The 19,397-nt window shown below is 42.6% G+C and overlaps 1 protein-coding gene across 3 annotated transcripts in view; it reads left to right on the top strand.

Moving 5' to 3' along the window:
* Nucleotides 1–337: 337 nt before the first annotated feature.
* Nucleotides 338–19,397, top strand: part of fibcd1b (fibrinogen C domain containing 1b) — a 114,546-nt gene continuing 95,486 nt past the window's right edge. For 2 of the 3 annotated variants that reach the window (XM_073477375.1, XM_073477374.1), the window contains exon 1: nucleotides 338–1,421. In XM_073477375.1, the coding sequence (XP_073333476.1) occupies nucleotides 1,350–1,421 (72 nt within the window). In that variant the 5' untranslated portion in view covers nucleotides 338–1,349. The remainder of the gene's footprint in view (nucleotides 1,422–19,397) is intronic. The other variant, XM_073477376.1, reaches the window with a different exon arrangement.

The following is a 19,397-nucleotide window of genomic DNA, read 5'->3' as shown; positions in this document are numbered from 1 at the left end:
GTCTCGACCTTGTGTTATATACATCCAGACATCTCCAATTATCTCGAGCCTGGCCTCGGATAAACTTATGTGAATCTGGGGAAGGGCTCTCGTGGTTTCAAATCTGATTTCTGGGAAATAAATGAGTTTAGTTTAATATTCTGTTTCATCTTTTCTCTGCTATACTGAGGTTCCTCTCCACTTAAAACTCCCACAAAAAGCAGCTGCACTTCTAAAGGCTGTCACGTCAATTAGAAGTGCCAGGTGATGTCACACCCAGTCATTAACACTGAGATAATTGCTAAACAGAGTCAGGTGTCCACGGCACGACAACTTTTAGTAGATCTGCAGGATTTTATCAGCAATCCGGTCCGAGGATTATGTTACATGAACCCATTACACAGTTTGTAGTGTACAATCTTGGGTTGCAGTGGAAAAGGAGGGTCCACGGTGCGGTGGAAGTGAAGTAGCAGGCGGGCTGGCAGCGGCGCAGCAGTCGAGGGCAGGGCGGCACAGGGAAGGAACGTTGCCTCGGAGCGCGCCGCGCGTAACGAAGGGACGCGGTGATTGACAGTCGGAGGCACGGAGCGCCCCGTGCGGCACGCAAGCGGAGCACGCATATCTCCCCGTAGCCGTGTTGTCAAAGGCATCTCTGTGAGACACCAGCCCGATCAGCCCGGCGCGAATAAAGGAGTCTCTATCTGTTCCCTGGGCTCGGTCTCGGAGTCTTCTCGCCGAATAAGTAGCGACTAGAAGGACCGTGGCCGCTCTGCCACCCTATCCCCATCCCGTCTTCACCTGCTCAGTCATAACTGGACACAGTGTGGGCTAAGCCGGCGTCTCAAAGTATCCTGGAAACCGGAGTGGATGGACTTAATGGTCAGGTTTCACTTTGCAATCTGAGCCAAAGAAGATTTTGTCGTTTCCTTTTTTTTCCTGGAGTAATCGGACTGCGCCCGGTGCTTTCGGAATCATATTGTGGGTATTTTTTGGTTGTTTTTTGTTAAATCCTACATGATTGTGATGCGATTGTGAGTCAAGTTACAATCCCTGGAGCCTGTGCACACTCCTTTTTTTTATTTTTATTTTTTATTCTTTTTAGTTGGAATAACGGTCAGACAATCAGCGGACTCTCGGGAGGGAATTTCGGTGCGTAATTTGTGCGGTGTGTGCGGTTGCCGAGCCGCAGAAGTAGTTGTGCCTCCTTCTGTTTTTCTTTTCTTTTTTCTTTACGTCCAATACCCCATTTTCCCATGGAGTAGGCTAACATCACATGTAAAGACTTCATAAAAAAAAAAAAGAGAGAGCATCTTTTTTATTCTCTGTCGCCTGGAACGAACAGGCGGATCTATGCGCAGATTCTCCGTAGGATGGTAAATGACCGATGGGGAATCATGAACAGCTCTTCTGAACTCGAAGATGGGACTCGGCACAAAAACCAGGTATGTTTCACTCGAAACCTTACAGTTGCGCTGTGTGGTTCAGGAGGAGTGGTGCATCTGCTTGGCGCAGTGTTACCACGCCGAGTTTGGCGATGAGGCTTGCGAGGAGACGGTAGCTGCTCAACCCCTCTCCCCGACTACTGACACTTCAACACACCCGCAAATCACACAATCCTCATGTCTCCTTCTGTTTGTCACAAGGCTTTCAGTGTGTTAGTTAGACTACTTGGGATGCTAAGTGGTAAAAACAGCAGATTCATGTGTGAATAGGCGGATAGTTCTGTTTGCGCATCTCAGCTGAAATCTTCCCAAATCTCCTTTCCTATATAAATCCACTTGAATTGCATGTCTGTTCCGAGTGCTGAAACGTGGCACACAACGCATCCTCCACTACCCCCCTCTCCCCCTCCATGCACTCGGATGAACTGAGACAGGAGCGGACGTGCGGTGTGTTGCAGCCAGACAAGCTCACTTTGGGGAATAGTCAGTGTGTTTTCACAAGGTCAGTAGAGGGTTATTGACAGCCCGTGAGGGAGAGGAGCTCCCCCTGGAACAACGGGAATCGGATTTCGGGGGCACTGAAGAGAGCTTGGCGCCTTTGGAAAGATTTACCTTTTTGGTGTCCTCTTGCCTGTAAGGGTGGATTTTAGTTATTATGCGACACAGTGAGAAATAATGAAGGGGTGCTGTTGTAGAAAACTTCCCCAGAGCCACTGCAAAATGTTGAGACACAGAAGAAAAAGTAAAGGCTATCAGGAGTGTTTATTTTGGGCACTTTTTTTAATTGCTGTCTAAATCCATTTACCTGCTATGAGAAGACAGTGTTGCAGCAGGGGATGTGTACAGGAAGTTGCTCACACAAACATGCATGCGTTTGTTTGTTCTTCGGCCAAAGCATGTGGGCTGCAGATAGGAGGCAACTGGCACATCTCTTCTTATTTCCAAAGCCTGACAGGTGCCAGGCAATATGCAGCTTCCTGTCTTGTGATTTTCACCCCTCATGTCTGAATCACTCACATGCTGGCACTCTGACCTGGAGCCCTCTCTAAGGTCTGCTTACATTAGCACCTATGAATGGAAGGCTGTGATGAGTTTATCATACATTACAGTTGGCTGATTTTTCATGTGACCTCTCTACTTCTGAGGTGGAGCTGATCAACGCCTCAGAGGGACCCGGCCATCGTTCAGCCTGCTGCCTGCAAGCTGCTTTGCCTCTATTATATCCACTTAAAGGTCATGCGAATAGCAAATGTCTCTCCCCTGGGTTTTAATCCGATGATTGTGTGTCTTGTAATACCCCCCCAATCTCTGTCTCGGATCATTAAATCTGACAGAAGGAAAAAAAAACAGAATCCGTGCGAGAAAACTGATTAATTTAGATTCTTTTGCATTTCTGTGTCCTTGATGAAAAAATCTGGATCACTAAATGAGGCTCTGATATGCTGAGTGGTAAGCCGAGAGGATGAAAAGGCAAAAATATGTCCCATAACCCCAGCACTCACTCCGGATCAGACAGCATCGGGGGGGGGATGCTGGATGAGATGAGAGGCTGTGAGAAATGGGTATGGCTAATGTCGCTATCTGTCCCTCTCCTCCCCACATCTATCTGTCTCCTTCTCCTACACTTGTTATTTTTGCTATCACACACAGACACACATAAATACTCCCTCTCTCCCTGCGTGTCAGCCTGTCTCTCTGTGTAATCTTGAGCAGTAACACCAGACCTTTATCTCCAGCCTTGTGCTATTGACACAGTCATTTCAGACCCAGTGGGGAGGGATCGGTTAATAGAGATCTCTTGTGGTCTCGCGTTTGTTTTGATATTACAAAACACGGCCCCGGTATTTGTCTTGGTGAGTCTGCATATTTGATTTGTGGCTGTAGGTGTGCTGTCACCCGTGCCCTTTTGTAACAGATGGAGGCGAGTTAGAGTAAAGCGGAGCTTCAAGTGCAGCTTACAATCAGCCTTGAAATCTAATTCACCGGATAATAGGCGACGGAGACTGAGGCTACGTGGCCAGAGATGCTCTTTACTCCTGCATATAAAAACATGAGACATTTCAAAGAAACAAAATGGCTACCAGCAGTTGGAGCATAATGAGTGGTTACATCAGTGCAAGTTCCATTCAAAAGTAATGAAAAGAAACCACAACCTGAGCAGAGTCAAGGCTGCAGCTTCTCACCACAGTAATGTGAGAAAATTAAGGGTGTAAAACATTTGTTAAAGTTCTCGCTTGTTATTTTTTTGCTTCTTCGCTTGGGGAAAAAATGTAATTCCACACAAGAAACACAATAAACAAGGGTTGTAATGTTGAGATAAAAGCACCAATATTGATTTGTTTTTCTTTTTTTGAATGAGTGCCAGATTTCTTATAGATTTCCTTTTATCCATAGCTGTGGCATCTTTCTTAAATCAGCTGTGAACTGAGTATGAGCTACTTGTCTTCTGTCTCAATTTGATATCTTAAAGGGCAACTCCAGTAATTTTACACATTAAAGTGTGTTTACAAGTTTTTGGAGTACTACTGGAAAGAAAGTAGTATGAAGTATAATTTGTGTCTCCAGGGAAGCTGCTTGTAATCTGATAAATTGCCTCCAGTGATGTCTAAGCTGTTAAATTGCATTATGGGTAATGTAGGCGACATGATTTATTTATGAACTCATTATGGTAGGTTCAAAAAGAAATGATCACAGTCAATACAGCAGCGTTCTTCTTCCTTTTCAAAACCTAATGCCTCTATTACCCACAATGCAACCTAGCCACTGAGTGACATCACTGGAGGCAATTTATCAGATTACATGCAGCTTCCTCTGGAGCCACAAAATGCTTCATACTACTTTTTCCACATATGCAATAGCACTCCTCTAGACCTGTAAACACACTCTGATGTGTAAAATTGTTTCAGTTATCCTTTAAATGTGATCTGTGCACGCCGACATACCATATTTTACAGTATGTGTGTCATGTCTGTTTTCTCCTTATTACCAAACATGGCCCACTCATGCACACATACACCAAAGTACAGCTGAGAAGTCAGATAGACCCAGCGGGGTTGCCTGCTCGGGGTAATCAATAACTCTCTGAGAACTCCAAACTTTCCGAAAGCACAGAAAGGACTGTTTGTGTATGTGTGGAGCAGCCATAACATGCAGCTGTGGCTGGCTCAGCTCCCACACTAGAGATACACAAACACACAGACACTATATATATATATATATATATATATATATATATATATATATATATATATATATATATATATATATATATATATATATATACAGTATATACGCACTAAAGAGGCATATATATATTTTGCAAGTAATTTGTTGGCGTTTTTTAATAGCCCAAGCTTTACTTTTGAACCATGAAGCAACACAAACACATCAAAGTCAGAACGTCACATCAATAAGTCATCATATCACCCAACCATAGGTTAGCATGTTTATGTTTCTCCAACACATCAGACACAAAGCTGTAAAAAGGAGGAAGGTTTGGCTTGACAGCACGCACGCACGCACACACACACACACACACACACACACACACACACACACACACACACACACACACACACACACACACACACACACACACACACACACACACACACACACACTGTAGGACCACATCTATCAAAATCACACTCTGCGGCGACCCAACTCAGAAATTATATCAGGGTTGCATGACAGCCGTGACACAGACACACAAACATCCTCTGCCAGGATTTATCAGTCTGCACTAACTCACTTTAATACCCCCCCACATGTGGTTATGGTGCACCAGGTACAACCTAGAACGGTTTCACCATTATTCATGTACACGTCTTTATACATACAATTTGTGGAAAATAGTGTTTTTTCTGATGAATATTGCAATCGCAACTTAAATATTAGTATATTAGTTCAGGCCTATACATTAAAGGAAAGTTCACCCAAAAATGAAAATTATTATTAGTCATTATCTACTCCTCATGCCAGTGCAAAGTCAGCTGAAGTTTCGCATTGCACAAAACATTTCTGGAGCTTCACAACACAACAGCACTGCAGCATTCTCCTAAACAACTGAAGTAGATGGGGACTTGTTTTAAAACGTTAAGAAAAGATGGCTCCATGCAGCTTGTCCAGCAAAATCCAGGTCTTTGGAAACCCTGAGATCCAAAATTGATATGAAAAGACACTATTTACACTCTTTCCTAAGTGGAAATCTTTACTAAAGCTGCTAAGCTAAAAGCGTCGGCGCATACCCCGTCTGAAGTGGGTGCACGAGCTTGTCTGTGAGTAGAGGGTGTAAATAATGTCTTTTCAAATCGGGGATTGCAGACTTTCCATCGACATGGGGGTGAGTAGACATGATTGTACCATAATGGAGGTGTCTGTTGATGATTTCCTTTAAAAAAAAAAAAAAAAGTCAGAAATGTAAACTTGCATCTTTTTCATTACAGTATACATGACATTACTCAATCAAATCAGTCAAATGGAGACTAATTATGATGTTCAAAGTTGTTTAATATTTATTTGTTCCAGCTGTGTAGTTGGCCACTTATTATAGTAATGACAGACAGCTGGTAAGTTGTGATTGTGAGTGTTTTTGGACTCAGTACACACAGATTCAGGCCCAGTGGTTGTGTTGGGTTTATTTTATGAACAGTAAATACCCACAGGCCACATTTTTTTTCCACGCTGGTATTTTGCTTTCCTTAAAACCGTCTTTGGCCAGGTTTTTTGCAGACATACGCACGCCAAGTGCGAGCATCTTAACCAGACAACATCCAAGATTTTCTTTTTTGTTGTTTCGCCAACTCGAGGAATTAACGTTAATTAACTATAACTGAGTCAATTTGCAGTTGTCATTATGGCAGATGAAACCAACAGCTGCCAGATTAAACTTTCACTGGCAGCAGCTTGTTTGTTTGTTTGTTTAGACTCTGTTATGTAAATTATAAATAAGATGTCACCTCTTGCCACTTGAAATTTACAACCTTTCAGATTGTAAATTTGAGGAATTCTTCAGCCCTATTAAGGTATTTTAATGATAAGATAAAACAGTAAGTGTATGCTTTTTCAGTCTTGTATCTCCACACTCTATATTATGTTTGTGAGACAGGCTTCTGACTGGTAGGTACCGCTAACATGTGAAATGACTTTTCATTCACATTATAACAGCGATAGATCTAATGAAATTGATAATTCCAATCATTTCCCAAGCAAAAATATCCAACATTAGCTCGCCCCAGCTATTTAAAGGGTAACTCCACCAATTTTACATATTAAAGTGTGTTTACAGGTTCTGGGAAGTACTATAGTTTATATGAGAAAGTAGTAGTATAAAGTCTTTTGTGGCTCCAGAGGAAGCTGCTTGTGGTAGCCTGCTAGCCTTGCACCCCTGTAACACTGTAGGACTCATTATGGACAGTTTACAAAGAAATGATCAAACCTAATCACCTTTTTTTTCCACCTGGTCCTCTTCCTTTGAAAAATCTGGTGCCTACATTACCCACAATGAACCTTTGCCACTGAGTGACATCACTCACAATTTGTCAGATTACATGCAGCTTCCTTTGGAGCCACAAAAAGGCTTTATACTATTTGTTTCACATATGCAGCAGCGCTGCCCAAGACCTGTAAGCACACTTTCATGTGTAAAATTGGTGGAGTTACCCTTTAAATGTGAGGAATTTGCTGCTTTTCTTTGCCCTTTATCATAAAAAATGAAGACCGTTTTTTGACATTTTATAGACTTAATGATTGATTGATTGATTAATCATGAAATAATGAGCAGATCAATCAGTAGTAGAAAAATAATATTTGTTAGGTGCAGCCCAGCTTTGTACTGTTTGACTGTAGCTATGCACTGTGAGATGTGAGCTGGCTGGTTTCTTGCGGGTACCCTTGTCAGACTAATGAACCTGCTGAGTTGGCTTGAGGTATAGGAGGCAGTGTGGACTGGAGCAGAGCAAAGCACACAGACTTCTCTGGTTCACTGGGCCTGTGATTTCCCTGTGGGGGGTCCTGCTATGGCAGCGGAGCAACTCTAACAACCTCAGCTGCTGTCTCCCCCCCGACCCGCTCTGGGGTGGCATCAAGGAAACACCCGCCAACAAAAGTTTTCAAAACGGTTTGTCAGATAACTATTGTACCTTTTCCCACGGTTAGTTTTGTGCGTAGGTGCCGTCCTCGCTCCAGATGTCAACTTTTCACACGAAGATTTGCACTGTGAGATGGTTCGGCTGTAATGCGAGCGTTTAACAAGGCACATGTGTGTGCACGTATTGTCTTTGTTTTATTTGCACATCCATAAATCACTGTTGAGAGACGTCAACTCTCTCAGAAGAGAGATTGATCTAATTGGGCCATGTCGGTCTTTGTGTTGGCTACAGTATGCGATGCACGGTGTATAAAGAGACAGTTAAAAGACATTTGTGTGGGTCTGTGGATACTGTGCTTGTGTGCTCGTGTGCTTTCTATCCATCCCATTGTTTCTTTTTAAACAAGACTATGGGGGTTGCACTAGAGGGAGAGTTATTCAATTTATCAAGAAAAACAATCCCTCAGTGTCATTGATTTCACTTTGGTAGTGCTCTTCATAGCAACGCCGCCTTTGTATTGGCATGCACGATAATGACTTTCAAAGCCTTAATGTTTCACAATGTTTTTTTTTTATCTTACAGCAGCCCTGTTCTCACACACATGCTTTTTTCTTTTGATCTTTTTTTATCATTACATCATTTTCTTCTTTTTTAGCTTTGGACACATCTATATGATATATAAGCTTGAAGCTCATCGCTTTAGTGCGGATGAATTGTGGGATCAAAAACCTAAGTGGTTTGGCAGGAGTGTGGGCCTATTGTTAGAATGAAGGTATGAATGTGTGAGAGGAGTGCGTGTGTTGGTGGATCAAAGTGGTAACGAGCCATTACTGTCAAGTCGTTACATAAGTGAAGAGTGCTTTTTACATTGAAAGTGATTTAGTACCTTAATGGATCTCCATGTTATTTTGTTTAGGTTTTTTTTGCAGCAGACAGATGGGGCCATTTTGTGTAACGTGCATGCCACGAGAAACCGGAGGGCTTTACTAGTCTGAAGGTTTTAAATGACAGCAGCTGTCCCGTGTGCCTTCGGCCTCGCTCATCCTCCATCCGCCTTTGTTATCTGACCCTCACGCTCTGCTATGTCTTTTTCTCTTTTTCGCCCTTTCTATATCTGTTGATGACACAGAGGGACGGGACATTTCAATATCAGGTTTCTGATGCTGCAAGGTGGCCAGGAGGCCTTGAGAGAATAAGAGAAAAGGACTGGGAGCAAGAATGAAAACAGGAGTAAATGCAAGCAGAAGAATATAAAACAGAGAGAGAGCCAGAGCAGAGAAACAAAAGAGTAACCCGGAGTAGAGTAGAAAGGACACAGGAGGGTTGGAAAGTATGAATCACAGTCGGTCCTAGATGAGTGTTGAGCAGGCAGCGGGCTGGCTGGGGGCACATGTACCTTTTGCGAGATGACGCAGATATATTCCAGCTGCTCAAAATCCCACATACCGCAAACAAAGAAATGTTATCAGATATACCACACATCGCACAGCCTTCTCTCCACAGTCGACTCTTGGCTCAGTTACCAGGCTCATCGCGGAAGCCCCAAAGCATCACCGAGGGCTCACTCACATCCAACACAACAGCTGTAATAGAAAGTAATTGTACGTAATTGATTCGTGATTCTTGCTAATTGTGTTGATTTTGTGCACTGCACATGCTTTAGCGTGTGTGTGCGTATGCGTATTTGCTCACACGTACTTACAATGACGGTATTCACACTGTGTGTGGGTGAGCATGATGCAGATAGCTCCTCTTGTATTCTTTTCCTGCCTTTGTATGGATGCGAAGAAAGTACAGCTGAGTAGGAAACATTAGTAAAGGTGCGACAGGGCAAGGTTATACTCTACCTCCTAGAGAGTGTATTGACAGATGTGTCAGCAAGCTGACCTGATGGGCAGGGTTTCACAGCAGAGGAGCTATAAGTGTGAGGGAGAGCGAGGGAGAGAGGGAGACTAGGCAGACTTAGGCATTAGATTTCCATCTGCAGGATTCAGCCCCTTGTGCATGTTTGAGTGTGTGTGCACGTGTGTCTGTGCGCCTGTTTAAAAAGAAAAAGCCATGAACGTGAAACTGAAACAAACTAAAGGAAAGATAAACGTGTGAGTCCCCTCCACTATTTTACTCTGGAAAGACTGTAATATAGCCATTCTGCAGTTTATCATATCCTTCCCTGCTAAATCATCATTAAAAATGCATTGGAAATCACCTGTGAGAGGCAGATGAGAGGTGTGCAGATGGAGAGAAGAGAGTGGGCTGCAAATGAGGCAGAGTGGTGGAGTGAGGGATGAGAGAGACACAGGGCGTGCGTGTGTTACAGAGTTCAGTCATCTTGATGGACAACTCGCTAGGCCCATTCCGCTGACAGATTGGGCTCCATCTCCATATTTGCAGTGAGGAGTGTCCAATTTCCTCCTGGCGATTTCAATCTAAGAGTTAAAGAGCTCAGCTCGTGTGACGTTCAAGTCTTGATCAAACAGAGACTGCTTTTAAGGGTTCATACTTCCGACAATGAATGGACTTGTTCTTTTTTTTCTCCTCCCTCCCACGCCGTCGCGCGTCATTAATCAAGCACGCGAACGCTCATGCATCCGAGCACAACAAATCACGTACGCACGTGAGCGCGGTTCCCCCCACGTTTGTGATGGGTTACGCGTCGGTCTTAGACTGCAGACTGAACAGTAAATAATAAGGGAATTAATTAGACTCTGAAAATCCAGTGAATAATTTATGATTAATGGAGAAGTTTAATCAAGCAATCAATCTACTCTGACCACTGGAATCTGGAGTAAGAGAACATTACAGGACAGAAGGGAGGAGGATGAGAATGCAGTTTTAACTCGACATAATCCACTTAAACACACAATCATAATGAAAACTGCTGGAACACAGAGGATGCCTAGCGGCTAACCAGAGCTCATTGTTAAAATAGTGATGTTGGAGTGTGGCATCTGTTCCACTGCTAGTGTACAGAGGGTCTTTTTATCTTGGTGTTAAACTGCCAGCGCGCCTGTGATTGAGCTACATTGCTCTCTAACTCTGCTCTCATACTTGGTACTCTCCAAAAATCACATTATTGGTTCTCCTCCGAGCCAAATGGAGTCATTTCCTCGGCAAACCGACTTCATATATTTACCTGCTAATGACTTGCTTAAGCTAACGTTGACAACATAATAGCGTCATTATGGGCCAGGCGCCCATCAGGTGTCTCAAGGTTAATAGCAACATTAATTGACTAGAAAAATGACGGCAGAGCGGTCCTTGTTGTCACTATTAAGTAGTATTTTTCAAAAAAAAAATTAAAGATCGCCTCGTTATCCAGTTCCACGTTAACTGAATGTGTCAGATTAACCTTGATGATGGCGTCATTATCACGGACATATATTTTTGGTTCAGGGACAGGTTCTTTGCTTTTAAATAGATATTTGACTTTGGGGCTGATGCTTTTCCGTCAATTCAAGCGTTACAACACATTTTTTTGCAATGATCCCTCAAATGGGTGCCCTTCCAGTGGCCACCACAGCTGGTGCCCTTTCTCGTCCTGCCCCTCAAACATCCCGAGTCCGCCACTGCGTCTGTGACAGGCCATTACCGGCTGATAATATCGGCCAGCTGACATATCGGTTGGGCTCTGCTGTTTTTTACGAGCCAAACATGACATTTTGAATTGACCACATCCTGCACTAAAAACCAAATACAATTCCCCTTCATCAAAATTGTATGCCATGAGGATAATACCGACCACGAACCATATCTTGTGGTCAGCGTGTCTTCAGTATCATCTGCAAATTTCAGAAATAGTTCCCGCTGAAGGATGACAACATGTTCACTCAACTGAATCAAAAAATTGTATTTGTCTTCACATCTGTCATAAGCAGAGTGGGGAGAAAAAACGTCATGAAAGAGGTTATGTGACTGATAGGAGGATGAGAAAAGCATTAGGAGCGAGGATGGTTTTAGGAGAGCGATAAAAAATGAAGTGATGCATAAAATTTATTCAGAACTAGACAGACAGAGGGGGAGGCACAAAGAGATGCAGAGATGTATTTATTGCAGCTATCCTATTAAACAGTTATGACAAACTCATGGCTAATATATTAACAGACTTATCCACCAACATCCATTATTTATTCATCATCAAAAATTCAATCTGGCACACTGTGTGCCATTATTCAGATGTGCTGGGGGAAAGTGGCACATTTGAATAAATGAGGAATTGTAGGACTCACTCCCATGGCGTGTTGTTATTCCAAAATCCTCTCTTTAAATTATTCAAACATTAAATCAATCAAAAAATGTAGGAGATTGATTGATGTTGGGGGGAAAAAAAAAATCCCCTCCCCAGCTCACAGAGCTGGATTTATTATATCTTCATGACGAAACATTTCATTGTTCTTGGCCCATTAAAAGAAAAAAAAAAATCAGACTTATCAAAACTGCTGGAAGTGGCTCTGTCATACGCCATCTGGCTCGTGTTTTTCATTAGTGGGGAAAAGGAAAACATTATGTTTTCCGCATGTTTCAGCTTGCATCCCGTTTCAGGGCAGTTTCCTGACCCACTCCTATAGACAAACTGTAGACAAACTCATATTTACTATATTCGGTTTGTCTTGTTTCCTGTGGTGAAATTCTGCACCTCTCGGCAAGACCTAAGTCTGAATGAGATTGGATATGGTAATGGAGAGTGCTGCAGACCAGTAGTTTCTGCTGATGTTGTGGAACTTGGCAGCATGGAGAACAGGACATATTCCTCAGAGAAACAAACACTCACGCCTACGGACTCCTCTGTGCAAGCAGACACATAAACCACACTCCTGCACATATTCTTCAGTTAATGTAGTACATTACAGAAATAGCAATCACAGAAAAAAAGGAACACGTTCAAAGATATGACCAGATTTCCGGTTTAAAACGTTAAAAAATGAACTAACATCGTCAGCAAACTGTGAAGAAACATTGAAATGTGTTGCTGAGATGTCTACTGAAGTTAGCATGCTAATCAGCTAGCCCTGGCCCATCCTGTCCAGGCAGAGTCATTCAACTAAGAGGGCTACAGACAAGGATAACTAGCAAAGAGCAGCAGTTTCAGTTACTCTGGCAAAGGAGCCTATACCTCTGTAATCTCAGACACACTGTAGAGTCTACAGCCACACTGGCGGCTCTGTGAGGCTCAAGGTTCATCGTTGTTCTGCCTTTGAGCGACTGAGAAGGGAACAGAGCTGAAACTGTTAGATGGGAAACACGCTGTCACATGTGCTTTGTGATACGTGTCAACTCTTTTGCTTCTGGAACGATGGCATGCTATCCAAATTCACACAATGGGGCGCCATCGTGCCAGCATTGTTTGGTTCAGTGTTATAAAAATGGTGGGTCTTCTTTACAGCAGTGATGCAGGATGTCTAATGGGCTAATGACAATGCTAACATGCTGATGTTTAGTAGGTATAATGTTTTCTTTATTCACCGTCTAAGATAGGTTTATGAGAATGCTAACATTTGCTAATTGGTATTGGGCATAAACCAAAATACTGGACAAAAAAAAACTGTTGACCTCATGATGGCGCGAGAAGTGACTCATGGCGCTAGCATGGCTAATAAAGGAGTGCAAATAATGTGAGTATTAAATGTACAAAGACATTTAATTGGGCAGTTGAGAGGTTAGTGAAATGCCAGCATAATTATATCTGCTGACATTTGGTCTGACTCAGCTCTAAGTTGATGCAGGCAGTAAACATAATGACCACTTGTTCAGTATTATTCAATTAAATACACCTATTAATTATTGACAACAGCTAGGCTTTTAACGTTACTGTTATGTGGAGATCGTGTCAGACGGCGTGGGTGTTTTTTTTGGGAATCAGTGCTGCTGTTGTATTCGATTGCGGTCGTTCCTGTTATTGTATCCAAAGCCCCGGCCAACATATCGCCCAAACATTGCAGGGTTCAGTCACTTGACCTATTGTCGGCGGTATAGTCAGGCGCTGCAATTGGAGCTTCACAATACGACTGAATGGTCCAAAACAGAAGCTTAAATCTCCTTTTTCGAAAAATAAAATGACCAATAACAGAAGACAAGCTGGCCGACTCTCTTTTGTATCCCGCTGTCAATAATAACGGCAAACATCCCGTCTAAAGTCTGTGCTCTCCAGGCTTACGTTGTATCTTAAGGGAAAGAAAAATGAAAGCAAGGTCAAGTGAAGTGTCTCTATTATTTATCGAAACCGAGGTACAGCCTGTCAGGTTTCCGTATATTCTGTTGACTCATAGCAGTTTTAGACAAGCTTGTTCAAACCATCAGACCAGATGAGGAGAGGTCTGGAAAATGTACCCGTTTCATTAAATCTTGGGCAGAGATGGGCTCTTTAAACACAGTATATGAAACATTAATATGCAATACTGGAAGTGGACTTGTCAAATTTCAATATACTGCACAGTGGAGTATAAATACGCATAAAGAATGGACATTATAAATGGGTTTGGAGGATACAGTGATTTTAGTTTTGTTCCAGGCATTTGAGGGTTGGAAAGGTTAACAGAAGCATGACAGTATTACAGATTGAATTAGTCATAATGTATGGATATCATTGTATATTTAATTTCACTTCTATCATGGGTAGATTATTAAATCAGAGCAGTCTATGCTATTATTCCACTCCCCCATTTGTTGCTGGTATTCATTCATGCTGTTGTAACCAGAGACATTATTTGTCCTCCATCTGTGCATTCTTATGTTTTTCAGATGTTTCTTGGCTGGTGAGAGATTATGTAAAAATTCTGTGGATGCACACCGAGAAACAACACTGTCTTCTCTGTCATCTTTACTCTCAGCTGAAAATCTTAAAGTCCTCCTTCAGTCAAAAATTGTGTTTCTAACAGTTGAGCCTTTGAGCTTCGCTGTGTAGAATGATGTAAGAGCACAGTTTGGCGTCCGAAGGCTAATTTCACATTCGTTGCTGAAAGTGGAAAGTTTCTCTGTGCTCGTTGAAAATCTGGTTTTAAGAGGCGGGGCCTATTAGCATGATTTGTGACATCACAAAACCCTAACCCCAATATTCAGCATATACAAGTGTGATGTGGAAACTTGAGGACTCCAGTGAACATACACTGAAAATTGACTTTGCAGTGAAGTAAGAGACGTCTCGTGTCCGGCATTTAAACTCGCATATTCTTAAATTATTTTTTTAATGAGGCAGAAGGAATAGGTGCCATTGTAAGGATTTTAACGTGGTAATTACAAGTTTTTTACCCCCTGCAAAAACCATGTCAGGCACATTAGAGAAGTTGTATGGACGTATGTCTTAATACACACATGGAGGGGATCTTTAAATGCCAATTTTCGGGCGAGGTCAGATATCAGGTACTCGCAGTTCCACTATAAGTCTGGTATTGTTGAAAGCCCTTATAGAGGCTGTCAGCACAGCACAGTCTCGGCTATTTGTCTGCCACCTTTAGCACAATCTTCCTTACAGATGCGATGACTTATTGATGAAGTTTGCAGGAGATGGGGGATAGTCTACAGAGAGTGTGAGAAAACCTATTAGACGGGGAAAAAAAACAGAGATATTTTCAGAGAAGTGGCTCTCAGAGAAAAAAAGTTTGAGAAATATTACACTGGGCTGTCTCAGTTAGCCTCACTTATTACTTTTCATCATTGAATTTGTCAGAAGACAGACACAGTAATTGTCACATAATCACTGGCAAATCTTGAAAAATGCTCTTCAGCTTTGTTTTGGTTCATACAGTGTCTTTCTTTAAAGTGTCTTTAATCCATCCCCGCATGTCTCTCTCTCTCTCTCTCAGCCTCTCTCATTTGAGGAATTTAGTCTTGCAGGCTTCTCACATCCGTCTATAATGTGCTAACATAAGAAATCAATCAGACTCACAGTATTCCTACATTCCATCAGCTCGCATTGATTTATCGAACTTGCGCTTGAAGATGAAGAGAGAAAGCCTTTAAGCATGGCGGTGAAGGGTGATCAAGGGGAGTGTATGTAGAGAGGAGGTTGACGGGACGGTGACGGATTTTTGGAGATGACAGGTGAAGGGGGGAGGAGCGAGGAAAGAGGAGGGATCGCCCCGCGCTGCCCTTTATTTTGGTTGGATGACGTCGTTCACCTCGGGGTCAGCACGCTGTCGGTCATGATCCAGCCGGCCAGAGAAAATGATGATAAGGTGCTTTTATATTTTCGATGGGTTTGCTGCGCGCTGTGGTTTTTTCCAGTGTGCGCGGCATGACAGCTGCTGTCAGCCCCGTAGCGGGAAGGGGTCAGGGGTCACGGAGATCGTGGTTGCGTAGCTTCCCACCAGAAGCTGTACGTAAACTCAACCTGACAAACATAAAGAGAAATACAGCTCTCTGGTGTTTTTCATTGTTAACTTTCTGATATTGTTTGTTGATATTATTCATTTTTTATAAAGCATGTGAGCCACTTTCATGCCACAGTCTACTTCAAATTTGGACTCGACTGATTCATGAACATCAGTGTTAAAATGAGGGATCGTTTTAAAAAATGTCTGCTGTTTTCCAAACTAAATTATTACCATATTAAAGTGGTGATTTGCACCTAATGCATTTTGTAATGACTTCTTGACTGTTGTCACTGATTTGAGTGACTTTCAATCTTAACTTTTATCAAACAAATTATCTTGCCGCTCATTTACAACTCAGTGCAATTTAATTTTTCATGCGCTTAGGCTCCGCTAAGGGACGCCTCAACGGTAATTTTTGCTTTTCTGTTTTATACATCTCAAGAGTGAGAGGCTTGTTTATCCTTTTTTGGAGGATATGTCTGTGAGAGGAGGGAGGGAGGGGGGAAGAGTAAGTATAAAAGCTCAGTAGTAGCTCGGTGTATTTATATCACAGGCATACACTTAGAGACACCATAGGGGCCGATGGGGATGAGGATTGAAGTGGATTACCGAGATAGGACGGCACCACTGAGAGAATGAAATGTTATGTTTATATTAGGCTTTCATAAAAACACACGAGTGGTAAAACATACGTCTGTCCGCGACCATATGCAGCTCAGCTGAGTGCCTCTGGCCCCTCTCAGATGCGGGGGCTGAGAGGCTGATTGAAGGGGTTAAAGAGGAGATTAAAGTGATAATGTACATCTCTAATCCGCAGCATTTTCAGAGGGCAAAGAGGCAAAAAACTGACTTCCAACCACAGATCTGGACACGGAGATGGTGCGTCGGTGGCCGTCAGGGTCAGCAGTCGCCATGGCAACAGATTATTCAGAATAATTATCTGCCATATGTGCCTTGTCACAATTAGAAGTTGGCTGTGAGCCGGGTCGCGGGTCAAACGCTGATCAGAGTATTGGGGGTGGTGGCGAACATAACCCCCTGCGCCGTTTATTAGAATAAAGTTCAGCTTTGCTTAGCGCATCTGTCACACGAGCCGCAGCCGCACACATAAACCGAAAGCAGATAGTCTTAAGAGATCCGATGCTACCAGCCGCATCACTTTGTTGCACCGACTTCCTCTAAATGTCACTGCACACTGTGCGTTGTGAGCTTTCAATAGCCTTTTTTTTTTTTCTTCAATAATAGATCTCACAAAATGAAAATCTGGAAATGAATAAAATGGATTTATGATTTCAATCAGAATACTAAGCTCCCCAGAATCGACTTTTTGGCTGAGTAGCAAGGGAAAGGAAATGACTGTGTGAGGAGAGTGCACAAATGTGAGCTGACACAGGCGTGGAGGAGGAAAGGAAAAAGAAAAAAACTTTTGTGGTTTGTTCTCCAGACCAAGCCTTCCATTAGGAGTCCAGACGGTTTAACTCATCACTGCAGCTCTCCCGCAGGAGTTTTACAGAGAATGCTTCATTTCCTATGAAGCCGTGTTCACACTAGTACCCAGGGAAAAGCAGCAACAAGGTGCAAAGTGGTTTATCCATTATAGTGGATCATTTATTCCCTCACTTTGGCCCATGTGAGAAAAGTCATTTGGAGTGAGATACCTCTCCACGCTGTTTTACCATCCTCTGAAGCAGAAATTGCAAAAATAATCTCTCTTAAAATCCCTGTTAATTAATTTGGAAATGTTATCCAGCTGGAAAATCTCAAATAAATCAGCTGTGAATTATTTCCATCTACTGTTTTCCTACAGTCAAAAATAGGATTTGCTTCTTGTCCCTACAGCTGAATGGTTGAGTTCTGTGTAGAATGGACTTGTGAAATGAAATATAGATGCATTTTCATTGCCTTCGCCAAGGAGGTTATGTTTCCACCCATGTCCTGTTTCTTGGTTGGTTGGTTTGTCAACAGGATTACACAAAAACCGCTAAACGGATTCCCCCTAAAACTTGGATGGAGGACGGGTCTCGGCCCAGAATAGACCCCATTAATTCAACAAAATGTTTCCAGGAAATCATTCTCACTTTTTAAAGTTTTTTTTTTTCCTGTTTTTCGTCAATTTCGTACATTTTTTCAGGTATTAAGTCATATTTAGGTAGTTGGTATTTATGAGTGAGTACAACTTGATGCAGATCCAAATAAAAATCAAGAGGATCGCCATTTTTCAGCTGGTAATACATAGGATATTGGATTAGGCTCAGACGCACATTATAGATTCTTTTATGTAACAGCTGTATGGAGGGGACCTTAAACACCTCATACTTTTCTTCTCATTGTCAAAGCGTAGACACGTGGTGCAGTCTGCTAAAGAACATCCTCACGTCACCCGTGGCAATCTCTATTCAGAGCGCGTCTCCGCTTCTAACCTTGGATTTTGGTAAGAACCGGTCCAAGGGTCCCTGGGGAAGTGCGAAACGTGACAGCTTAGCCGGTTTTTAAAACTACTCGCGATACCTCGGGCTTATTACTGCGAGCTGTCATATCGCGTGAGATGCACGGTGACGCGGTTTCCCTCTGATCAAATCTGTCACATCATGCCAGGCAGGATCACAGGGTGGAGGCACCGCCGACACGTTTTAGGAGAGAGCCTGGATGTGTTCAGACAAGCTACTTACGCTTAAACACCAATTAAGCCCCATGCACTACTTACATCTATGGTCTATTAGATTGTCACCCATCACTATTAGGAGACACTCAGAGCCCTCTGGCATTCTGGGAAAATAATTACATTCTTTCTGCGTCATAATTACTGCCTTGAAAGTGTCTCTTTCGAACACTAACAAAGCTCACTCTTCTCTGACTCGCCGTTCTCCTCTCCCCGAGCTCTGCCTTTCTCATCTCTCGCCTGTTGTCTCTCGAGACACTAATGAAGTGGTTTTAATCTTGTAACTCCAGAGGAATTGTCAGCAAAAGGACGGCATTAATTAAGTTCTTGTGTGTATTCCTTTTTAAAGTTTCTACATTTTCAGAGTGGGCCTCCGCCACACAAACATGTTTACCAACATCACCGACTGTTGCTTTGTGACTCATATAGAATCGGGGTATAGTGTAGGGATTAGAAGGCATCTTTGGGAACATTTGTTGATTAGTCCAAATGAATTTAATGCAGTTTTGTGCTTTGCGGAAACTTTGATAGCACAATGATTTCCCCATTTGCAGCTTTGCTCAACTCTGTAAACAAATCAAAACATCTTGGATCTCTTATTGTGTAATCTCTATAGGAGCTCGCATTAAGACTCATTTTGTTTCGTTGTTTTGCTGAACAATTAGAGAATATATGCATAAGTTATTGCCTACACACTGCTGCTGGAAGTTAGACGTGAAGTAAGTTTGAGTTATTGTGCAGTTCCAGTCGGGTGCACACAGTGAATAGCTTGTCTGTTACCTCCACACGGTGAGTGATGTTTAGCACCGGCTAGCCACACTCAGCTGATCTGTTTATGCAGTCACTCTGTTTTGATTAAGTCCCCGCCTTCTTCACAATGTTCATTTGGATTGCTTTTTTTTTTTTTTTGACATCGCCTTGC

The sequence above is a fragment of the Pagrus major genome, chromosome 12 (genome assembly GCF_040436345.1).
Source record: "Pagrus major chromosome 12, Pma_NU_1.0".
Lineage (NCBI taxonomy): Eukaryota > Metazoa > Chordata > Actinopteri > Spariformes > Sparidae > Pagrus > Pagrus major.
Note: the sequence above shows the minus strand (reverse complement) of the source record. Positions and strands in the feature narration are given on the sequence as shown.